This window comes from Patella vulgata, chromosome 1 (assembly GCF_932274485.2).
Source record: "Patella vulgata chromosome 1, xgPatVulg1.2, whole genome shotgun sequence".
In the NCBI taxonomy this organism is placed as follows: Eukaryota; Metazoa; Mollusca; class Gastropoda; family Patellidae; genus Patella; species Patella vulgata.
The window spans coordinates 89,601,226-89,627,475 of NC_065879.2; the positions used below are offsets into that span (position 1 = coordinate 89,601,226).

At 36.9% G+C, this 26,250-nt stretch overlaps 2 protein-coding genes across 5 annotated transcripts; one reads left to right on the forward strand and one right to left on the reverse strand.

Annotated features, from left to right (window-relative positions):
• The first annotated feature begins 1,265 nt into the window (after positions 1-1,265).
• LOC126808852 (COX assembly mitochondrial protein homolog) lies at positions 1,266-9,766 on the forward strand. The gene is made up of 4 exons (XM_050533925.2): positions 1,266-1,376; positions 3,239-3,343; positions 4,810-4,900; positions 5,504-9,766. Exons 1-4 carry the CDS (start codon positions 1,286-1,288, stop codon positions 5,616-5,618), a joined length of 402 nt encoding a protein of 133 aa, XP_050389882.1. The 5' UTR covers positions 1,266-1,285; the 3' UTR covers positions 5,619-9,766.
• A 5,595-nt stretch (positions 9,767-15,361) lies between these two features.
• Positions 15,362-25,992, reverse strand: LOC126808706 (squalene synthase). Of its 4 annotated transcripts, none has more exons than XM_050533741.2 (9): positions 25,773-25,992; positions 24,885-25,103; positions 23,851-23,951; positions 22,867-23,050; positions 21,791-21,919; positions 20,758-20,949; positions 19,641-19,817; positions 18,276-18,428; positions 15,362-16,852 (listed from the first exon to the last, which is right to left on the reverse strand). In XM_050533741.2, exons 2-9 carry the CDS (start codon positions 24,981-24,983, stop codon positions 16,631-16,633), a joined length of 1,257 nt encoding a protein of 418 aa, XP_050389698.1. In that variant the 5' UTR covers positions 24,984-25,103; positions 25,773-25,992; the 3' UTR covers positions 15,362-16,630. The 4 variants fall into 4 exon arrangements, with proteins under 4 accessions (XP_050389698.1, XP_055954304.1, XP_050389629.1 ...); XM_056098329.1 differs by lacking the exon at positions 25,773-25,992 and adding an exon at positions 25,689-25,704; XM_050533672.2 differs by lacking the exon at positions 25,773-25,992 and having other exon boundaries at positions 24,885-25,278.
• Positions 25,993-26,250: the final 258 nt, after the last annotated feature.

The window sequence follows — 26,250 nt, forward strand, 5'->3', positions numbered from 1 at the left end:
CCATTATTTCTAGGCCTGGTTGTCATGCGCTTTAGATCATGAGGTCAGTCATTTGAGTGCAGTGACGTGGTTTCGATTTCTCACCTGTACGTGACAAGGAGTAGAGTGGACTGTCCAACCTCGTGCAGGGGGGTTGGATGGCCGAATGGTTAGCATGTGCGCGCTGTATCATAAGGCCTGTCATTGAGTCAACTGGCGTGGTTTCGAATCCCCGGTTGTACGTGACATGGAGTAGAGTCGTCTGTCCAACCTCTTGGGTTTTCTCCGGGTTCTCCGGTTTCCTTCCACTGCTAAAGACCCCTTCATGCAAGTGAATTATTGAAATAAAATTGAACCGTATGTTAGTCCCAAAATTACTTAATCTATGTCAAGTGGAGGTTAAATACATGGGACCTTCAAACGACTAGACAGCTGTCCTTGTCCGTCCTGCACCACTGACAAGGGGGAACCACATCTGTTGTTTGTTGAAGGATGGTTGTTTAGTGTAGGCTACTCCTTGGTGCCGCAGTGGCTTAGTAAGACGTTGGTTTGCTAACCACACGGTTCCTATTTCGATCTTTCAGTGGTTTAAGACTGAGGACATACGCTGGAACAGCGACAAGTCATTCGAAAAACCAAGTTCAGTGTATAAGTTGTCATAGACCTAAAAAGTTAAAAACCCTGCAGAATACTTTAAGATTTAACGTCAGTGTGTGGGACGTGGGGCCTAGCAAGGAAAATTGTCTATCGTTTTGGATGGGATGAAAAAAACAAGGTAGTGACAGTGTAGGTTTATACACCTTTGAATAAAGGTAAAGAATTTTGACAGTTCGAATTCAATTGTTATCCAGGAAATATTACTCTCAAAGCCTGCTTTCATTATCCCCAGTTGGTGCAGATAAGCAAGATGTTAAACCCCATTTCATCTCATTTCTTTTTACATTGGGGGGGTTGGATGGCCGATTGGTTAGCGTGTGTGCATTGTGCATTGTATCATAAGGTCTGTCATTGAGTCAACTGGTGTGGTTTACATTGCCCGGTTGTACATGACAAGGAGTAGGGTCGACTCTCTAACCTCTTGGGTTTTCTCTGGGTCCTCCTGTTTCCTCCCACTGCTAAAGACACTTAGGCGCAAGAGAATTATTGAAATAAAATTGAACAATGTGTTAGTCCCAAAATGACCTAGTTTGTGTCGAGTGGACATTCAACCCCATTTCTCTCTCTGATCTCTTTCTCTCTTTACATTGATATAAGAGACAATACGCCGGTAAGATTTGTCAATACTGTAAGCGGCATAACAAACAAGATGGCTGCCTCCACTGAAGAAGTTCCGAAGGGTAAACGAGTAACAAGAAGTGTCCTTCCTCCACAGTTGAGTGGTGGACCTCATGGATTAGGTAACTATTGACAAACATCTACGACATAGAATGTCCGTTAATTGTTCACAATGACAACAATTTTTTCTCCATAAATCCACGTTCTGTTTACAGCGAATATCTGAATGATGAAATTGCGCAGGATTCATTACTACTAGACATTAGGAGGCTAATACTACTAATAGGGATGACAACGAAAAATTAAACTATCCCGTATGGCTTTAATTCTTTTATTACTGGATAGGGCTTTCCCAAAGATTAGGACGAATGAAATGAATGAGGAGAAATTGTTCATATTCATTTTAGACCCATTGAATGTCCAAATTGTCCTGAATCATACAGAATCAGCTCCAAATGAACCATGGCCAGAATCAGCCGACTACCATTCCACCGATTATCATTCTACCGATTATCATTCTACCGACCCTGATTGCACTGGTTCTCTTTTCCAACTTTATTGAGCGCTTGTGAACAAACCCAGCTTAACCGGAGTGGGGCCTGGGGCCTGACTGCAATCGGAGGCCCCTTTTGAATGGCACGCATGCGTAACACACAATTAACGCTTTGTAATACAAGAATAATTACATAATATCTGATCACATATAAAATATACAAGCCTAGAAGTCTAGACTGATCACCGAGTGGAACTTCGCAGAGAAGGTTGAGGGATAGCTCAGTCTCTACCCTCGCGCCGCTACCGTAAAACTGTCATATACTGGAATTTGAATTTTTTCTCTTTTTGCCATGAACCACGGAGGCCCCAAAGCCATGGGCCCCTGGGCCTGGGCCACTCGGGCCCATGCCTAAGCTGGCGGCTTTTCTTGTGAATTTAGACAGCCAAGGAGAGTCAAAGATAAGACTGGAACATTTGTTATTTCACCCAGGGACAGATTCTGTCCCTCATTTAGGCCTACATTCATTTCTGTACTGGTAACATTTGTATTATTTATCTTACATCTCTTTTAATTGATTGGTTTTATTGAAAATGGTATTGTTGGACAGAAACAAGAAAATTTTGAATTAAATGCAAATCGGTACTCGTTTGTTCATGCAGAACTAGCACTCTGGGATGAACCAAACGCCGGGTTAAGACACCCCATCATCATACTCAGCAGAACCCACAAAAGGCATCCATCGGTAAAGACAGCAGGACGGTGATCATGGAAGTCGGTACCTGTGAAGGAGTGTGTAACAACTCACCTGCCAAATTGGTGGTCCCTGAAAATGGATGGCGCTGTAGCATGCAGCCTACACCCGGCCATCGCAGGGATTGACCAAAGTTGAGACAAGTAGAGGGGTCGTCTCAGTCAGCGCTGAAGTCTTCGGCACGAGTCTGGGTGTAGCAACTGTGGGTGCCGATCTTGAGGAGTACTTGATTGGCCCCAAATTGCTGGATAATTTGAGTTAAACAAACTACTGGTAAATTGAGAGACTGGCAAAATATTTCCTGCAATTGAGGATGACTAGTATCGGTATAAGCCTGATGTTGTAGCGATTACTGGAATGACATAAAATCTATAAGTAATTTACCTTATTTTTCGGTGTATTAGGCGCATGCGTAGATAAGGCGCAGGGCGACTTTGGCAGAGGTGTTTCAGGGAAAACAAATAATGCGTTGTTTAGGCGCACCCTTTTCCAATGCCTCGTGAAACTCGTGCCATACCATACGTGACTCAAATCCACCTGCGATCTCCAGTAACTGGGCCAAACTCTACTGTTTACAGTTATAATAATTACAGATATTTAGCTGTATCAAGCTTTATATATATTTCTTTATGAAATAAAAAAGCTTTTTATACATTTGTTTGTATTAATTATAACTTTCAATTGCATTATTGCTTAACTTTTAGTGGTAATTCTGTTGCTCATAATTGTTATTTTAGGTGACCCAGATGACAAATCACTAAGAAAAGTTGAAGAAACCATTATGATACCTGCCAAGATGAAGGAAAAAGCAAAGAAAGAAAAATGCCAAGAAGAAATAATAGGTAAATCATGCCTTGAAATAAGGCACCTGTCACTGACAATGTTAGGCACAGATTCAGGCTTTGTCAGGCACTAAACCTCTGGTGCCTGTCATTTTGTCCGGCACTGATTTGTCTTTTTTATTGATATTATTAATACATGTCCAGCACTAAGTTGAAAATATTAGGTACTATTTCATTAGTGGCTGACATTTTGTCAGGTACATGTTCATGTAAAACCGTTATTTCCAGGCCTGGTAAATTATATAGGGGGTAAAACAATGAATTCTAGAAGCAGATAGAGCAAATACGTCAGACCGTTTTGTCCTTGGCAAGGCCAGGCCTTAGGTGGTGTAATTTTTTAACACGCATATTTTAGATCGTAAGAACTGTCATTGAGTCAAGAGGCAAGGGTTTGATTCCCAGCTTGTACGTGACAAGCAGTAAGATGAGAGAGAGAAATGGGGTTTAACGTCCACTTGACACAAAACTAGGTCATTTCGGGACTAACATATGTTTTTTTTAAAAATTTTATTTCAATAATTCGCTTGCGCGTAGGGATCTTTAGCAGTGGGAGGAAACCAGAGGACCCTGAGAAAACCCACGAGGTTGGACAGGCGACCCTACTCCGAGGATTCAAAACCTCGCCAGTTGACTCAGTGACAGGCCATATGATACAGCGCGCACGTGCTAACCATTCGGCTATTCAACCCCCCAAGCAGTAGGATGGCTCAGTGTGTAAGACATTGGTTTGCTAACCTGAAGGTCCCGTGTTTGATACCTGCGTTGGCCTGCGATGGCCGGGAAAGTTCATCAATATTTTCTTGTGTGGTTCCTCCTTGTCAGTGGTGCTATAGTTGTTTGGGGGGTTGGATGGTTAGCGTGCATGCGCTGTATCATAAAGTCTGTCATTGAGTCGACTGGCGTGGTTTCGAATCCCCGGTTGTACAAGGAGTAGGGTCGCCTGTCCAACCTCGTGGCTTTTCTCCGGGTCCTCCGGATTCCTCCCAATGCTAAAGACCCCTATGCGCAACAAATTATTGAATAAAATTAAACCATATGTTAGTCCTGAAATGACCTAGTTTGTGTTGAGTGGATATTAAACCCCATCTCTCTCTCTCTCTCTCTCTCTCTCTTTCTCTCTCTCTCTCGCTATAGTTGTTTGGATGGGATGAAAAAACGAGGTCCCATGTACACATTGGAGTGCACATAAAAGATCCTTGCCAGTTGGAATTTTATATAAGAGTAGGCTGTAGTGGGCAAAATTCCCCTCATAGCACACTGTATGGCATAAGCCCGTCTTCATTAGCCCAGTCGGAGCAGAACAGTAAGAGGTTAAACACCCATTTCATTTTTAATGGTATAATATTGGTGTATTTAATGGTATATTATCGGTGTATTAATGGTAAACATGTATTATTGGTGTATTAATGGTATATTATTGGTATATTATTGGTGTATTAATTATTTATTATTGGTTTATTTTACAGCATTTGGAAAGTGTTCTAAAGAACAGGGATTTATGATGCCGTTTAAGTGTCGAGGTCAAGCAAAAATATTAGAAAAATGTCTGACAGCTTGGTAAGTAGTATTAATATTGTAGTGGTGACGTATTATGTTGTCACCCATGTCCATATGTCAACAATTGGATCGTTAACGCGATAGAGGCTACAGTATTTATACTCCCACAAGGAAATGTGATTGTATAGAATTTTCATCTTGATCGGTCTTTCATTCACAATTTGTGGTTTCGATCCCAGAAAAGGATTAGTGTCCCCAGCATTCTGCCCACAAAGATCCATCTCATCAACTTCATACTTCCAGGAAACGTCACTACAGCGATATTCAACAATTAGTATACTGTTTCACACAAAAAGACTAATTAAACCTTTTCAATTTTATTAAATGAAAACAGAATACATACTTCTCGAAATTCTCGAAAGATGCATATTTTTTTCGACTAAGATCGTCAATTTAGAAGCTAAAATGTCAGTCAACTAGCGGAGCTAACTGTAGACAGACAGCCTAAGTTTAGTATTTGTTCGCCTGTTCAACTTTTTTCTCCAGGATGCTCTACGTGCAAGCAAATTATTGAAATAAAATTGAACCATGTGTTAGTCCCGATATGACCTGGTTAAATCGAGTGGACATTAGACAAAATTTCTCTCTTTTCTTTGTTTACAGGTATGAGAATGAAGAGTTCCAGAAACAGTGTAAAGAAGAATATTTAGAAGAACGAACATTTTATCGCGCGACAGGTATCAAGAAAAAGTTGAGACGTAAAGATGCGATGTTGTAAACAAAAGTGCTGCCTTGTCTTGTGGTTTTGGACATCTAGGACTGACAGTACTCATGAGAAAATGGAATATTGAGTAATTCAGAAAAGGATGAAATTTAATTTAACAGAAAGATACTTTAAATTATGTCCGATTACTAAGAACGAATAATGTGGCAAATTGTTAAATTACAAAAGAAAGGTGTGTGAATGTTCCAATGAGGAGTGGTACCAGATGTTCTTGTATATCACTTCATTTTGCTTACTTGACATTTTGTGTATGTGGTCTAAGGGGAGACAACTTATCACTACTGATGAGAACAAGAACTGGCTGTGTGAACATCCTAATGAGAAGTGGTATCATGTGTTCCTGTATGACATATATCACTTCTTATTATTGCTGACATTGCATTTTAAGTTTGTGGTCTAAGGGGAGACAACTTGTCACAGCTAATGAGAATAATGAATATTGAGGAATTTCAAAGTCAAAAAATTTAAATATTATTTTAAAATTAAAACCACTGAAATTAAAAAAAATATAGAATTCTGTCAGGTTACTTAGCAAAAAAATAATATGGTAATGTGTTAAGGGGCATTATGGGAGTTTAAGTAAAGAGCTGACAGTTCTCGCTATAATAGTTAAAAAATAGAAAACGTAAAGAGAATATGCTGAGAATTTCAGTTAAATTGCTCCACTCTGAACCGAGATAATAGCGATTTAATTTTAGGTTAGCCTCTATCATCATTACTAAAGTCAGTCTGATGAAAAACACCATTTTGACGTTAAATCATCCCTCACAAAATGTATTCAAATCCTTTAAATATCGCAGGCAAACAAGTCTTGGTTATCCATTTTGACGTTAAATCATCCATCACAAAATGTATCCTAATCCAGTAAACATTGCAGGCTAGCGTTGACATCGAGAGTTGATTATGGTCTGGATAAGTTAAGGCCGTCGTTCGCACTTCATTTGGTGAATTTTAACAATAAAATCGTTTTTGAGGTTTTATGATTATCTGCGAGTAACACTATCTAGGAACACATACCAGTCATTTTTTTCACAAAATTCTTCTTTATTTCTACAAAATTTGATTCTGAATGATCCCACCCTTTTTTATTTTGCCCTAATTCCGCTAAAACTATTGATATAAATCTAAAAACAATAGGCATTTCATACGTGAAATACTTGGCTTCCGACCGGTAAACTGTCGCCATGTTGGATACTGTTAGAAAGCTTGGGATTTCCCCTATTGAAAGGAAATGACGTTTTTTGGGGGTGTCTTGAAACCTTTCTTCTGTATTGAGATAAAAATAGCAAGCAAGAACAAGTTTTGCATACCTAATGAGGTTGTTTCAAGATTACGTTATTTGATTGGTCGGTCACATAGGTCAATGGTGAGGTGTCCTATCAGAAGCGGGCAATCCTCTAGGTCAGGTCAATAGGCATGCGCACTAAGCTCAGGTCCCAAATCAATCCTGGTTGCTATATTGCTGAACCGTACGTCACTGTTTATCAATATTTTTGAAGATTTTCAAATAAAATGCGTTTGAAATTGTTTAGATGACTAAATAAGTATGACAGACACTCATAATAAACAAAATGAAGATGAATATTCGTCTGCTAGACCTAGTAGTGGTATGGTTGCAATACCATTACCAGGTAGGCCTGCTGTCAGTGATTATTATAGTTATGGTTGTTTTGAATAACATCTATTCCTATGCCAATGTTCGGTTGTAAATTTACACACAAGAAATAAAATAAGAAAATACTGTATATTGATAAGAAATACATTAGAAAATATATATATTAAAAGTCAGTTTTTTAATATTAAATAAATGAATTGAACAGATCGGCGTAAGTTGTTCTACTGAAATACTTCAACTTCAGTTGTTGATTTCTCAAAACAGTTTTTTTCTAGAGTTACCAATTTTAGTCATGCTATATCTCTGGAAATTATCGTCAGATTTTCTTGAAACTTGGAATATAACTTCCTATATAATAACTTTGTGCAATAGGAGAATTTGATTGAAATCTGCAAAATAGTTCCTGATATATTGTTGCCATAGCAACTGTGACACGTGAAAGAATTTTGAAGTTAACATTAAAATGTGTATAACTTGCTTTCTAATTATTATTTTGTAATGAAACTTGCCTATTGCACAAAGGAACATGTCAGTAACCTCTCTGCTTAATTTTAAAACATTCTGTTGAATAGTTTCTGAGAAACTGGATGACTAAAATTATACGCAGAAATCCAAGATGGCCGCCGTTTCCATAGCAACAGGTACCCCCAGGAAAATTTTTCGGCCGTTTTTGTAATATTCAATGGATGTGTTCTTAGATGTGTAAGAATGGTGACTTTACCTCAATTATTAAAAAAACTGAAATTTTCTACTGTCCACCCCCTTAATTAATGTCTAATTAATAATTTACATGTAGATAACATTTCATGTGTAAAGAAGGGCCTGTAATAGGCAGATTTAGCTCTTGAATAATGTATGTTTAAATAATGTCAAGTTACTACGGAAACTGAAGTGCTGAAGTAAAAGATAGGTAAATGTGGAATGATATACTTGTATGAATTACTTCTTTTGTGGTCTAAGGGGAGACAACTCATCCCCATTATCTCCCCTTTATTGATTTAAAACTGAGGCACTGAAGTACAAGAGAAATATATGTGGAATGATATCAGATGTTCTTTTGTGGTCTAAGGGGAGACAACTCATCTCTATTATCTCCCCTTTATTGATTTGAAAATTCCTTTTGTGTCTTAAAACCATCATTAATTAGTCTTGATCATTCCAGTCTGTGTTAGTCAGGACAAAATATACTGTAGCTAGATTTGTATCAAAGATCATAAGGAAAATCTTATACATCTTTTGATTGGTTGAGAGGAAAAATTGTCTTGCATTTTAAATACACAGAGTGCATTGTTAACTGGTGGATTGAGACAACATTTCACATAATTCATTGTGTGAATTGTATACACGAACAACAAGACATCCAGTTACCATATACCCATAGATTGCACTTTTCCAGACCTTAATCCTTCTTGTCAAATTGGAATTATTATGACTATCACACTGTAACCCGGGTGATTTTAGATGATCTTTATGAATTTTCAAACAAAGATTGATACTGAATGAATGTGAATAAAAATAAGGACTAAATATGTAAGATTAAATGATACCAAGAACTCACTGCAACAGATCGTTTCATTAGCTAATCCCTTACATCAACCAGAATGCGGGATGTATAACAACTCTTCCAGATCCTAGTGTAGTAAAACAAAATTTTGAACTTTAAAAAAGGAAACGAAATAGGATCTGTGTTTTAATCCGATTGAATTTGTTCTTAACCTAGTTTCTTACTGCGATTTATTGAAATATAAATAAAATAGAAATATACATAACATAGTTTATGTTGTGTGGATGTTCGACTTCATTTCTCTCTCTCTGTTTCACTTAGCAAACTATTGTTTAAATGGTTATCGAGGGTTGTGGGGTCCTGAATAAGGTCTGTCATTGAGTGGTGTGGTTTCGTTCCTATATAAGCTTGTACCTAACAAAGAGTAGGGTCGCCTGTCCAACCTTGTGGGTTTTCTACAAGTTCTCCGGTTTCTTTCCACTGTTAAAGTGACAACTGTATGCAAACGAATTATTGATAATAAAATTTGGGGGTTGGATGGCCGAATGGTTAGCACATGTATGCTGTATCATAAGACCTGTTATTGAGTCAACTGGCGTGGTTTCGAATCCCCGGTTGTACGTGACAAGGAGTAGGGTCGCCTGTCCAACCTCGTGGGTTTTCTCTGGGTCCTCCGGTTTCCTCCCATTGCTAAAGACACCTACGCGCAAGCGAATTATTGAAATAAAATTAAATCATAGGTTAGTCCTGAAATGACCTAGTTTGTGTCGAGTGGATGTTAAAAACATATTTCTCTCTCTCTGATAGTAAAATTGAACCATATGTTAGTCCTTAAATAACCTAGTTTGTGTGGAGTGGATGTTAAACCCCAGTTGTGCCATTCTTCCAAGCTGAGTTGTCTTCCCTTACAGTTCACACTATAGAGTTTGTGATTGTGTTTATATAGAATGAAGTATACTTTTCTATCATTTAATATAAAATTGATTAATGTATTATTTGTAAATAAAATTATGAAATAAATTAGTCAACTTAATAATACTATAGCAAATCTTTTAGCATACTCCTCGCAGTGTTTCGTTTGATTATACCTACACCTAATCCCACTTAACACTGCTTTAACGAAAGCAAATTTCTGTTGCAAATTATGACTGGTCAATGGTTCGATTAACAACCAATAGCTAACTGCCTTACAAAAGCATAAAACAGAGCTCCAATTTGGATCAAATATGTTTAAATACCGTTACGTCATGACTCAGGATTTTATTATGCCCAATTAACCAGTGCATAGCAGAATATTGCAGAAAAACTAATTGCTTGACAAACGAGGCTATCAAATCTAAAACAATGTAAACAATACTGTTTGGAGACTAACATACTTTCATCATTTTTAATACCTTAAATCACTGTCCAAAGTTTTAGGGAAGACCCAGATTAAACGAAGGGCTGTTTTGATTGAACAGGAAGAATAGACAAACTCCCTCAAAAGCTCAAGTATCAGAAGCCAATCCAGGAATATGATCTTTTAGAGGTATTTAGTAACTGGATAGAACATTAAACTATAGCACATACTAAGAGTATTTAGGAGGGGGGGGGGCGGCAATGAATGGTTAACGCGCGTTGTATCAGAAGGTCTGTCATTTAGTCAGGGGATCACGGTAGCTAAGTGGGTAAGACGCTGGCTCGCTAGCCTAGAGGTCGGGTGTTCGATCTCTGCAATGGCTGAGAAAGTTCATCCAGATTTTCCGGCTTGGTTCCCCCTTGTCAGTGATGCAGGATGGAGGCCCTGACAAGGACAGCTGTCTAGTCGTTATGATGGTACGAAAAAACCGAGGTCCCTTGTACACATTGGCATGCACATAAAAGATCCCTTGACAGTTGGAATTTGATATAAGTGTATGCTGTAGTGCCGCTGTCCGGGCAAAATTTCTCTCATAGCACACTGTATAGCGTATGCCCGTCTTCATTAGCCAAGTATAGGAGCAGAACAGTAGGACGTTTAACCCCATTTCATTTGGTCATTTGATACATCAATACATAATAACACATACTTATGGAAAAACAGCTACTTATTTTTTGGGGCGACCTTTCAAAGAGTATTCAGGAGGGAAGAAGGGGCGGGGATAAATGGTTAACACCTGCACATTGTATCAGAAGGTATGTCATTTAGTCAAGTCGTATGGTTTCGATTCCCGCTTGTACGTGACAAGGAGTAGGTGGCCAGTCCAACCTACGGGTACTCTGGTTTCTTTCCACTGCTAAAAACCCCTATTAGTCCTTGGGCTAGGAGGGGTAACTGTGCACCACCACCCCATGAATAAACATTTTTGGTATTTTCACATTGCATATGATCTGGCCTTTTAGAAAAATAATGTTAACAGCAAAAATTCTGGGACTCAAGTTGCCATGGCAACCGTTTTCTGACCACAACCACTTTTTTCAACAGTTCCAAAATAGTGAAATTAAAAAACCCCGTAATACCCCTTACAGTGGACCAAATTCGATATATTTTATATCAGCATATTTGTTTTTCTTCCTTTTTTTATAATGTGTGTATTTTCGTTATATGACTGTGCCGTGTATGACCTGGACAGAGGTCAAACTTAAACTTTTCTGAAAAATACCCTAAATAATACAATTTGTGCCGGTAACAATGCACCTAATAAAAAAACATCCTTTTTATGTTAGTTACTTCTGTTATTTTAGTATTCATTGATGTATTGCCTCTTCAGAAAATCAAGTTAACAGTAAAATAATAGCTTTTGTAAGCAATGTCAGCCTTCTGTTGACCACGCCCATTTTAGGTGTTTTACCCAAATCGATGGAAGTTTAACTAGATGGAAGTTAAATGCACATAACTTCTGTCATAGTGAAACAATCTTTGCATATTTGGTATCAATATGTTGCTTTTAAGTAAGTCTTTAACCTTGAAATTATTTTGTGATTTTATATTTTCATTTGTGACCTTGAGAAAGGTCAAATTCTATTTTTGGGTGAAAATTTCCATTAAATTTCATTTTTGTTTGGCCCATAACCAAGTTATGTAAAAAAGGTTTAATGTGAGGACACCACATGAAGTTTTTCATATAATCAACATGGAATTGATATTATTAGCCTGTTAAGTCAACAGTTTTCTATAGCTTTATTAAAAAAAAAAAAAATTAAAATTAAAAAAAAAAAAAAAAAAAAAAAATTAAAACTAAAAAATTTATGCTCCCCCTCTATAAAAATGGCCGCCTTTCTGAATAGCAGACAGCTTTTTCTACAGAATACAAAACAGCTCTTGTGTCGACATTAAGGTATGTATTTCTTATTTATTGTTGATATATGTAATTTATAACAACCATAGAGTCCAATATTAACAATAATTTGTATGTTGAATTGGGAAAAATACTAAAATTAAAGGGAAATTCAGGCCCAATTTTTCTTCATTTAAAGGGAGACTACTCTCACGAGCAAGGGACCAGTCGTTGTTTAATTTACTTATATAATTGAAAAAGGGATTTTTAAAATGTTTTCATAAAATTTATTTGAAAATTAACAAATGAAAGCGATAAAACATAGTTAAATAAAATTATTATTATTTAAACGATAAAATAGTTTATAGATGATATGTACTAATTTCAACAAAATTTAATTTTTACATTCCAAAGTTTTAATATTTAAGAGCAATAATATAATGAATGAGTATGTAATTCCATTTTCCATTTTTGTTTCAGGTACTGTTGTTATTCCTCTTCAATGGATCAAGAAAGGAAAAGAAAACATGACCATCAAATTTGTATTATTCATGCAAAAGATACAGTAATCCACCATGATGATTTCATCTATATCAAAAACACAAAAGATCCGGATGGGCGATTTAATTATATAAAAGACATTAAAAGGAGGAGGCTTAATCAACATATTGAATCTCCATATCGCATGTTCACAAATTCCAGAAGAATATCAAGAGTATCATGGCTATCATCGACAATGTTATGCACAATTTACTGGAAACCTAAAGCGTTTGATTGATGATACCCAAGTATCAAGTGACGCGAGATCCTCAACAAGATCTTCGGAAAAAAAAGACAGGACCCTATTCAATCCTGATTGCATTATCTGCAGAAAGGAAGGAAGAAAAAAAGTAAAACTGAAAGGGGCGTGGACTACTGAAGACACCAAAAGTTTTGAACGTGGTGGAGGAAGGACTATAATCAAAGTGGCAGAAGGACGAGGGGATTTTGACTTATTGAGAAGGATTTCTGGTGTTGATCTTTTCTCCTGTGAGGCAAAATGTCACCCAAGCTGTCAGAGGTCCTATACCGCTAAAATTCCTGAGAATTGGCGATCAAAGTATGAAAACAATGTGAAATCCCAAGAAGAATTAGAGCAAGCCCACAGGGAGAGCCTGGAAAAGGTGGTGGAATTTGTCCATAAAACTGTAATTTCAAATCAGCAAGTTTTACGCCTGAGTGACCTCCAAAGGTTATATGTTGCACATCTTTTAAACACCCCCTTTGCAAATCCAAAATACAGATCACAGAGGTTGAGAGGGAAACTTGAGAAATGCAAAGACTTACAAGGTCTAATAGGTTTTTGTACTGTTGGTAGTTTGGGGAAATCTCAACCAATGATTGTCTATAGTTTGAAAATGGAGATTAAAGATGCAATAACATCTGCATATGAGCTTGGAAATACAAACAAAGTATTTGATGTTGCAGAACATGTTCGAAGTGAAATCCTCAAGACATTCAAAGAAACGGATGAAATGCCATGGCCAATTACAGTTAATGACCTCAATCTTACATCTTCTCTTCTTCCTAAAGTCCTTGAAGATTTTCTGACTCGTGTTCTAAGTGGCGGTAGAGAACCAACTAGGAAAACAAGCCGCTTAGTCTCGTCGCTTGGCCAGGATATATGCAGAGCAGTTACCAATGGGAAATGGAAGTTACGAAAGCATGTGATATTAGGAATGACCTTGAGACATATGTTTCGCAGTGCTGATCTGATTTTCCTTATCAACCGTATGGGTCATTGTGAAAACTATTCATTCTTACTTGAATTGGAAACTGCGATCGTTGTCGCCCTTGAAAACTCATCGTGTCTATTGCCCCTTAATATAGTCCGCAATCCATCCTCTCCATTTGTTTTCCATTCAGACTGACAATTTTGATGCGTATGTAAATGACATGTTTTTTTTAGAAAATATGAAATTCTCGCTTTAAAAGCAACATATTGATACCAAATATGCAAAGATTGTTTCACTATGACAGAAGTTGTGTGCATTTAACTTCCATCTATTGGTGCGATTTGGGTAAAACACCTAAAATGGGCGTGGTCAACAGAAGGCTGACATTGCTTACAAAAGCTATTATTTTACTGTTAACTTGATTTTCTGAAGAGGCAATACATCAATGAATACTAAAATAACAGAAGTAACTAACATAAAAAGGATGTTTTTTTATTAGGTGCATTGTTACCGGCAGAAATTGTATTATTTAGGGTATTTTTCAGAAAAGTTTAAGTTTGACCTCTGTCCAGGTCATACACGGCACAGTCATATAACGAAAATACACACATTATAAAAAAAGGAAGAAAAACAAATATGCTGATATAAAATATATCGAATTTGGTCCACTGTAAGGGGTATTACGGGTTTTTTTAATTGCACTACAAGTAGATTTTGAAACTGTTGAAAAAAGTGGGCGTGGTCGGAAAACGGTTGCCATGGCAACTAGAGTCCCAGTATTTTTGCTGTTAACATTATTTTTCTGAAAGGCCAGATCATAGGCAATGTGAAAATACCAAAAATGTTTATTTATGGGGGGGGGGGGGATGCACAGTTACCCCTCCTAGCCCACGGACTATGTGCGCAAGAGAATTATTGAAATAAAATTGAACCCCATGTTAGTCCCGAAATGACCTATTATATTATATTTTCAATGCATTTGTTTTTTTCTTAATAATTTAAAGAATTTGTTTAATTTGATTTACAGAAGAAAAAAGTTAAACATTAAACATACATTATGCAAGAGCGAAATCTGCCTATTGCAGGTCTTTCTTTAGGCATGAAATCTTATCTAAATTATTAATTAGACATTAATTAACTTATCCAGATCATAACCAACTCTCGATGTCCACGCTAGCCTGCGATATTTACTGGATTATGGATCCCATTTGCTGCTCAACTTTCATTCATGATTTAATCATGAAATGGATAATCGAGACTATGTTTTTTTATCGTACCGACTTTAGTAATGATGACCGAGGCTAGGCCGAAAATTCAATCGCTAACATCTCGGTTCAGAGTGGATCAATTTGACTGAAATTTTCAGTAAATTCCCTTTACATTATCTAGTTTTTAACTATTATAGTGAGAACTGCCAGCTCTTTATTAAATCTCCCATAATGCATCTTTAATATTAGGAGCTACTTAACTTAATCCCTAAGCCCGGATTACCGATAGACGGATTTCCAAACGAAGAGGGATTCTGATTAATGATAGATTAATAATTAAGATCTTTATTTTGTTACAGAACTCCATTCAAAGTATAGAACTGAAAACCCATTGACAGACTACAATTCCAAGATGGCAGTGATGACATCATACAGTTGTACATATAAATAAACAGGTGCTCTCAGTGGTAATATAGGTTTATTTAACAGAATAAACATTATAAATATATACTGACCAAATATAAATATCTATATACCCAGACCCTTACAGCAAATGTTCAATGAGTCATCTAATTCATTTATAGATGCATTTTTCAACAGCTAAATCTGTCTAGTGAAGATCTTTCGTTTGACCTACGATTTTATATAACTCCCTGGAACTTCGGATGGTTTTGATTTTCAACAGATTTAAATATGATTGGCAGTTAATGATTTAATTTAAAAATGGATAATCAAGACTTTCTTTATTATCGTAACAACGGTAGCATTGATAATCGAGACTATAAGTCCACTCAAAAGTGAATTAATTTAACTGAAATTTTCAACATATTCCCTTTTCATGATCTTTTTTTAAACTATTATATCGAGAACTGTCAGCTCTTTATCTAAATTTTACATAATGCACTTTCAATATTCGTCAATTGACATACATATTTTGGAAGTCTGAAAACAGAATATTGCATGAAATGTTTCTCCATTCCATGCATCAATAAGTGAAACATCCAAAGCTCAGCATAGGCATGGGCCTGAGGGGCCCAGGCCCAAGGCCCCACGGTTCATGGCAAAAAGAGAAATAATTCAAATTCCAGATCTAAGTTTGATGGTAATTGATCTAGCGGCGCGAGGGTGGAGACTGAGCTATCCCTCAACCTTCTCTGTGAAGTTCCACTCAGTGATCGGTATAGGCTTTTAGCGTTGCGATGGGCAGAGACAGGGTGAGTCTGCAATCCCTCAACCTTCTCTGTAATTATTCTTGTATTACAGACCGTTAAATTGTGTGTTACGCATGCATGCAATTCAAAAGGATATGAAATAATCTTTTCATTGCTTTAAGGGGCCCCGCAATTCTGGGCTTTGGAAAAATCACTGTTGTTTTAGCACTATATAATGTTCAGTTGGTCATATAGAATTGGACAACCAAGCCTATTCTATATAGAATTCCGTTTGTCATATGAAACGTGGTTTGCATTAAAAATTTCCTATCAGATGAAAATGTCAAATATATGTCTTAGCTACATGTACGTGAAACCATAAAATCATCCAGTATTCTTTATGAGAAATTCAAGATATATTTTTCCATATCAATTCAAGAGTCTTGATGACCACGTCACCAAAACATCACAGTGTATTTGTCAGGATCCAGGGCCGCCGTATCACACACCGGGTATTCAATTATTTTCACAAGATCGAGTGTTACGATTGTTCACATTGTTTATTGACTAGACACGCTCACGTAGTATAACTATCAACAAATGAATCGTAAACGGACGATATCTCCGACCAATATTTATATGATATAGCTCCAATCATCAAGACACACGACATATATAGAGGAGGAAAGATACTGGATGTTGTGTATTCGTGTTTAGTTTGACAGACGTTCAGTGCTTGCTGACAAACTTCTCTCGTTCGATTGGCTGTCGGATCATTGGCTGGAATTCTTCGTAAAATCTGAAAAATAATCAATAAAGATACTTTAAAGAATGGAGAAATGAAAAGAAATGAAAAGAAAAGAAATAAAATGAAATGAAATGGAGTTTTAACATCCTACTAATGAAATGGAGTGTGCTATAAGGGAAATTTTGCCCGGACAGCGGTGTACACAGGACCTTAGTTTCTGGTGTCATCTGAACGACTATGTTTTCCTTACCAGGCACCAGGCCCTCTGTCCTAAAGAATGGAGAGAGAGAGAGAGAGAGATGGGGTTTAACGTCCACTCGACACAAACTAGGTCATTTCGGGACTAACATATGGTTTAATTTTATTTACATAATTCGCTAAAGCTAAAGAATGGAGAGAAAGATGATGTTATGAATGTATTGTCAACACAATACTATGATAATCTCATTTCTATGGTTATGTAAGAGAGAGAGAGAGAGAGAGAGAGAGATAAATGAAATGGGGTTTTACCTCCTACTGTCCTGCACCCGGCTAATGAAGAGGGCTAATGAAGACGGGAACATGCAAAACAGTGTGCTATAAGGGAAATGTTGCTTGTATAATAATGTTTCTGCTTAAGGAATCTCAGTCACAGATTAGCAGTAATGGATAGTCAAATATATGTCAAACAATCGCTCGAAACTAAGTTGACAGCCATGTTTATATCAACAATCGCTCGAAACTAAGTTGACAGCCATGTTTATATCAACAATCGCTCGAAACTAAGTTGACAGCCATTTTTATATCACGAATGCAATGAATCCCCATTTGACTCCTTAATCCCAGCCAGAATTTGTCTATTTTCAAGATTCCTCCATATCAAGAAATACATATCTTAAAGCTCATTCAAGTCAAAATAAAATAATGAAGAAATTTCACGTTTTTAAACACAAGATGGCTGCCTCCATAGAGACGGATTTTGAGTAGCTGTGAACTTTTCAAAGTTAGTTAAGGATTAAATGGGTTGGATCTGTATTATTTTCCACAGCACTGGGTGTCGATCCATTTTACTTTGGTGTTCCTCAGATTTGTGATGTTTTGATCAAGTGGTATGGGTATTATGGCTATCGACTGTGTCACTTCTCTGCTCGTAGAGTGGTACTGTTGTTCAGATTGTAGTCAAATTGTCAAAAGAACATTAAGTAGTGATAGTAACTCTTTAAGATGAAGTTTAAGTTCCTGTGATGTATACCTCAGTCAATGTACCTGTGATATGATGTATAACTCAGTCAATGTACCTGTGATGTGTATAACTTAGTCAAGGTACCTGTGACGTGTATAACTCAGTCAAGGTTCCTGTGATGTGTATAACTCAGTCAAGGTACCTGTGATATGTATAACTCAGTCAATGTACCTGTGATATGTATAACTCAGTCAAGGTACCTGCGATGTATAACTCAGTCAAGGTACCTGTGACGTATATAACTCAACGTACCTCTGATGTGAAATGACTCATGATTGCTTTAACTTGTTCTAAATTTGTGGATCCCATCATCATTTTAACTGCTTCACCTTTCCTGATCTTCACAACACCTTTAAATACTTTACTGTTATTATAACACCTTTCTAACGTACCTATAGCCATAACCTACAGACAGACAATATACATGTACATTATAACACCTTTCTAATGTATCTATAGCCATTACCTATAGACAGACAATATACTATATCAAAAATATGTAGACAATATATAATACTATATTATAACATGTAGACAGTATATAATACTATATTATAACATGTAGACAGTATATAATACTATAGTATAACATCTAGACAGTATATAATACTATATTATAACATGTAGACAGTATATAATACTATATTATAACATGTAGACAGTATATAATACTATATTATAACATGTAGACAGTATATAATACTATATTATAACATCTAGACAGTATATAATACTATATTATGACATCTAGACAGTATATAATACTATATTATAACATGTAGACAGTATATAATACTATATTATAACATCTAGACAGTATATAATACTATATTATGACATCTAGACAGTATATAATACTATAGTATAACATGTAGACAGTATATAATACTATATTATAACATGTAGACAGTATATAATACTATATTATAACATCTAGACAATATATAATACTATATTATAACATGTAGACAGTATATAATATTATATTATAACATGTAGACTCTAGTTTATGGCATTATGAAGTATTATATCTAAATAAATTAAAACCCATCACAAGGTCATCTAAAATAGTTCTATCGTAACGACACCACAGTAAATATAGTGGTAGCTGGAATGGAAATGCACACGGCCCGTTGCCTGGTGTATTTAATCATTTAAAAAGTTTAAAACAAGTTCCATAAATAAAGGGTATGAATAATTTATAAGAAATTTAAAAAATCAAATACTGCAAAAAAGCTGCCATTTGCACTGTTTATTTTTCGCTCTGTACTAGAGTTAAGCAGATGAAAACAAGCGTAGATGGTGTGAAATTCATTATTATAAAATTGTCTACTTCCAAACTGTGTGAGTAACTGTTGCCTACGACAGAGCGAAATGTAAAGAGTTCAAATGGCGAACATTTCGAACATTTCGAGCCATGGTGATATGGCACAGATTAAAACAACTGAGGGTAGTAGGTTCAATACACTTACCAGTGGTATGGAACAAGTTAAAACCAATGAAGGTAGTAGGTTCAATACACTTACCTGTGGTATGGCACAGAAGTTAAAAACAACTGAGGGTAATAGGTTCAATACACTTACCTGTGAGTATGGTACAGAGTAGTAGGACACTTACCTGTGGTATAGCACAGAAGTTAAAAACACTTTGATCTTTTAACCGTGACATATATTTAATACAGTCAGGTATTAACTCTAGAGCATTGGTTATCAGCTCATTTAAACACTGGACGGACTTGTCTACATTTTCTTCTTTAGCTAGATCACCCAGTTCACTGGCATATTTACCCCATACCTATAATCAACACACAAACATCAAGTTTACTTTAATTATAAATGAAATAAAATGAAAAGGGGTTTAACGTCCTACTGTTCTGCTCCGACTGGGCTAATGAAATGAAATGGGGTTTAACGTCCTACTGTTCTGCTCCGACTGGGCTAATGAAATGAAATGGGGTTTAACGTCCTACAGTTCTGCTCCGACTGGGCTAATGTAATGAAATGGGGTTTAATGTCCTACTGTTCTGCTCCAACTGGGCAAATGAATACGGGTATATGCCATAAAGTGTGTTATGAGGGAAATTTCGTCAGACTGCAGTGCTACAGCCTACTCTTGTATCTAATTCCAACTGCCAAGGGATCTTTTACATGCACATCAATGTGTGCACAGGGCCTCGGCTTTTCATCCCACCCAATTGACTAGAAAAATGTCTTTGTTAGGCCCTCCGTCATGCACCACTGACAAGGGGGAAACCACACCGGAAAATCCCGATGAACTCTCTCGGCCAACACCGGGATCGAATGCGCGACATCCAGGCTAAAGAGTCAGCATCTTACTCACTTAGCCACCGTGGCAAAGTTTATTTAGCTTAATTGAGAGGGAGCTGCAGTGGCTAAATGAGTCAAGACGCTGGCTCGCTAACCAGGAGGTCTCGGGTTCGCTCCTGGTGTTGGCCAGGCATGTTCCTCAACATTTTACGGTTCAGTTTCCCCTTGTCAGTGTCTAGTTGTTTGGCTACAAGAAAAAACTTGGATTGCACATAAAAGAACCCATGCCAGATTGAATTTGAAATAACGAGTGGGCTGTAGTGTTGCTGTCCAGTCAAAATTTCACTAATAGCACACCACATGGGAGACACCTGCCTCATTAGGTCGGTCAGTGCAGCGAAGTAGGACGAACCCCTTTTAATTGTCCCCTAAAGGCAGGACGCAATAAAAGAGGTTATTGTACTTACAGCGCGAGGCCAGAAAGCTCGACCCTCTAGTTGATCTTCCAGATAATCTCGTATTATATTGGTCTTCTGTAGAAATAATCCCATTCTATTAGACAGATACGTATCTTTACCAACTATATCATCTTCTTGTTTTGATGCTGAGAATAACTTTGATAATCCTATACCAACTAAACCAGCTACATAATGACAATACTGTAAATATAACATGATAATACAGTAAATATACATGTAACATGATAATACTGTAAATATAACATATTATACCATGACAATACTGTAAATATAACATTATACCAGGACAATACTGTCAATATAACATGATAATACTGTAAATATAACATGATAATACTGTAAATTAAATATAACAAAGACAATTTGTAGAAATTTCTACACAAAGCTATCTACTTTCCAGCTGACAGAACACACTGGGTCAGATCTAGTTACGGTCATTTTCCACAGCCCTCGGTCCCGACCAGCATATACGGCTGACTTGGAATCCATGGGTAGGATGGAGGGCCTGACAGAACACACTGGTAGGATGGAGGGCCTGACAGAACACACAGGACCTGACAGAACTTACTGGGGTAGGAGGCAGGCCTGCCAGAACACACTGGAGTAGGATGGAGGGCCTGATAGAACACACTGGAGTAGGATGGAGGGCCTGATAGAACACACTGGAGTAGGATGGAGGGCCTGACAGAACACACTGGAGTAGGATGGAGGGCCTGATAGAACACACTGGAGTAGGATGGAGAATCTGACAAGGAAATGAATGAGGTTTAACATCCTACTGTTCTGCTCCGACTGGACTAATGAAGACGGGCCTGACCAGGAACAATGTCTAGTCGCTCGAATGGGACAAAAAAAAAACTGAGGTTCTGTGTAGGTGTACACGTAAAAGAACCGTTGATAGTTGGAATTTTAATAAGAGTAGGACATCTTTAATAGTACAGTCGGTGCATTTTATTTCAATTGTAAAATAGGACAGATCCAACGAAACTCATGGACAAAATACGAGCCAAGAATTACTCACCTCATCCCACTCAGCTAAAGTTATTAAATCTCGTTCAAAAAATACAGTCATACCAGCACCCATCTGTTTACATATATCTGATATAACTTGTTGATAAACAGGTTCTAACTGACGAAACTCGTACGATATCTGTAATATAATATATATAGATATAACTTGTTGATATGGATACAAACTGCAAAAACTGTTTTCCCCCATTCTATCATTCCCCCATTCCATGATTACCCCGATTATATCATTCCTCCATTCCATGATTCCATGATTCCCCCATTCCATCATTCCTCCATTCCATGATTACCGGATTCTATCATTCCTCCATTCCATGATTACCCCATTCTATCATTCCCCCATTCCATGATTACCCGATTCTATAAATCCCCCATTCCATGATTACCCGATTCCATCATCCCCCCTTCCATGATTACCCGATTCTATCATTCCCCCATTCCATGATTACCCGATTCTTTCATTCCCTCATTCCATGATTACCCGATTCTATCATTCCCCCATTCCATGATTACCCGATTCTATCATTCCCCCATTCCATGATTACCCGATTCTATCATTCCTCCATTACATGATTACCCAACTCCATGATTTCTACATTAAACCCAACCACCCCCCTACAATTCCATTCACAATGCTTTAAGAGTTGAATTGTCTAAATATTCAATTTATCCAATTATTATAAGATAATTCAAATATCCATAATTCCCCATTCTACCAATTCCCCCATTCTATCAATTCCTCCATTGTATCAATTGCCCCCATTCTATCAATTCCTTCAATCTATCAATATTCTATCAATCCCCTCCATTCTATCAATTCCCTCCATTCTATCAATTCCCTCCATTCCATCAATTCCCCCCATTCTATCAATTCCTTCAATCTATCAATATTCTATCAATTCCTTCATTCTATCAATCCCCCGCCCCCCATTCTATCAATTCCCTCCATTCTATCAATTCCTTCATTCTATCATTCCCTCTATTCTATCAATTCCTCCATTCTATCAATTTCTCCATTCTATTAATTCCCCTACTCCATGCTTCCCCCTATTCTATACTATTACTTACTGTAGGGAAATCTTCTAACACGAGTTTATCTTTTTCTTTACTGTCCATATATTTCCAGTTTTTATCTTGTAGATTTTTATAGAATGATTTTAACATGGGTATTTTTATAGAGTTAGGAATGGTCATATCATCTTCTACAGTATCTAACGCCCTTAATACCAGATAAAATATACACGTAGCATGTCTACAAAACAAAAAATATTAAAGAGATAATGGGGTTTATAAAATTATGTTTTTAAGGTTTAAAACACAAAGCCTTAACGTAAAATCACTGCATATTTTTTAAAATGACCTGCACTATTTCCTCTAGTGCATTTTGTTGTTCATGCTGGGATGGGGTTTAACGGCCACTCAACACAATCTAGGTCATTTCAGGAATAACATATGGTTCAATTTTATTTCAATGATTCACTTGCGTGTAGGGGTCTTTAGGAGTGGGAGGAAACCGGAGGACCTGGAGAAAACCCACAAGGTTGAACAGACGACACTATTCCTTGTCTTGTAGGCCTCAATGACAGATCTTATGATACAACGAGCACTGTTTATTAAAGAGATGAAACCGAAGAATTTCAATAGGGGGGGTAGGGGCGGAGGAGATGTATTTTCACAGCTTACAAGGAGATGTTGGTGACAAGGAGAGGCTGCTCATACAAATTCTTCTACTGTATACTTGTGATCAGGGGAAAAAATAACTGTCAACTGTCAATTTGTGATTAGCAGTTTTGGTCATTTGTGGAGCAGTGACCAGTGTAAAATGAAGTAGTACCGTATAGAAAGGAAAGGTTCGCGTTCCTTTTGGAGTATCCGTCAAAGGTTTTCTTCTTATTGCCACCGGAATTTTGAGGCACTAAAAGTTGAAATTTAAGGTACTATATCTGATAAAAATGATTCACAACTTTATAGATTACCAGGGTTTTGTTCCCTGCTTGCGATATGCGAGAGTCCTTCTAATAAGGTAATGTGTTTTTATTGTGAATGAATTACCTGAGTGCGACATCATCAATGGCCTGTATTACAGCTGCGAAACTTCTACTCGTATTGGTTAGATGTACATAACATTTCTTTAATGTTTCACTCATAGTCTTCTGGAAAAATATAATATTGTTCACTGTCAAATTCACAAAATAAAAAAAAAATCGGCAATCATGTTTGATCTGACTCCCTTTTCTATTTCCATCGCTTTTACATTTAACCCCCCAAAAAAGAAATCCCCCTTTTTTTATTAACCCCCACAAAATTGTAAGGGTTAGGTATATAAGATTAAAACCTAATGGTGCCACAACAATGAAATATTGAGACACAAAAATGGGAGTCACATCAAACATGAATGCCAAAAAATCATTTATTAGAAAGAAAACAAAATCAAAAGCCTACAGACGAGAATAATAAAAGCTCAAAATAGTAATAGCTAGCTGTGTAATTGAGGTGTTCCATCACCATCTGACGTCTGTGTCATTTATTTCATCATTAAAGTAGCTAAGTCTCTAACTCAATATCATCCAAAATCTTCAACATTGAAAACACGATTTATTTGTCAAATTAAATCAACATTCATGTTGTGATCTGACCGGAAAAAGATGGGCTTTTGATATCCAATATTTAAGACAAAATAAACATTTTACATTTTACACGAATCGTGTACCATAATGCGCTTCAGCCCCAGTTGTATCAAGAGACTCGAGGGACGAGGCTAGACACATTGCACCAAATCAATCGGCGTATGTAGACTAGAATAACCATACGCTAGAAATTTGCACTCGCTTGAGACTGCTGCAGTGCTGGCTTATTTCGCCGAACACAACTGATTTGAAATTGGAGTAAAAACGGAAACTATTGAATGTAAATCAGTTTATATACATTCATATTACAGTATTATATGCGTTGCGACCCACTTTTGCCAATTTCTAGGCCCCAAATGTTAGCGATTTATCTCCTTTAATCATTCATATTGTGTCAAAGTCAAAGTCAAATCTCTTACCAGACAAAATATTCTAACTCTTCTAAAAACTAACAATTACCGTATCACATTTAGGCATCACTGCTTGACAACCTCCCATCTTAAACTTTACTAGAGCCATAACTTCATCGGGGTGTGCAAAAGATTTCACAAACTCCATTTTCTCAGCACTAGCCTAGCAGACGAATTTTTTTTCACTCGTCAAAAAAATCAGTTTGTTGTTCCGGCTTCTTTGGTCTTGTTGAAGTTAAGCCGGCAGTTTCTTTCTTTTGTTCCGCTTCTTCAATAAAAAAAACTACGATTAGCAGACTTTGGAACAGTCGTTAGTAATTAGCTGACTTTATCAAATAACTCACTGATAATAGAAATCATTCGATAATAAAGTCATGAAACCTTTTACATAAAATCACCATTAATAATCATGCCATGTGTTGTACAGACCCTTGTGATTGGCTAAATTATAACACCAGATAGATAGGCAATCCAATCAGATGTAGTCTTTTAATATGGAGATTAAAGGGGGGTAACTCTCAAATTGTGAGAATGTAAACAAAAACACGTGTTGTTGTTGTTGTGGTTTACATTTATAATAAACGGAAAATCTCCTAACTTGTATAAAATTTCTTTATACCAAGATTCAAATGAACAAACTACAATTTTCTCTGCACAAACAAAAAAAAGTTTCTCAAATTCGTCGCTAACTTTTGGGACTTTATCTCATTTCAATTTTTCGCTTGTGTGCAGGGGCTTTAATTGTAGGAAGACCCGGAGAAAACCCACAAGGTTGAACAGGCAACCCCACCCCCCTCGAAAAGATATGCCCCCCTCCCCTCCGAAAATAAATGGGGTTTGATGTCCTACTCACCTGCATCAAACGAGCTGTGCTACTCACCTGCATCAAACGAGCTAGTGTGCTACTCACCTGCATCAAACGAGCTGTGCTACTCACCTGCATCAAACGAGTTAGTTCGACTGCTACTGATCACCTGCATCAAACGGATTGATAAAGACAGGATTGCTCCATAATTAAAGATACATTATGGGAGATTAGATAAAGAGCTGACAGTTCTCACTATAATAGTTAAAAACTAGATAATGTAAAGGGAATTTGCTGCAAAATGTCATTCAAATTGATCCACATATGAACCGAGAACTAAATGATTGAAATTTCCGCCTAGCCTCGATCATCATTACTAAAGTCAGTACGATAAACAGCATAGTCAAGTCTCGATTATCATTTAATCGTTAAATCGTGAATGAAAGTTATGCAGTAAATCGGCTCATAATCCACTAAAGATAGCAGGCTAGCGATGCCATCTAGAGTTGATTATGGTCTGGATCAGTTAAACATGCATTATGCAAGAGCAAAATCGGCCTATTGTAGGTCTTTCTTTAGGCCTGAAATGTTATAAAAACTATTAATTAGA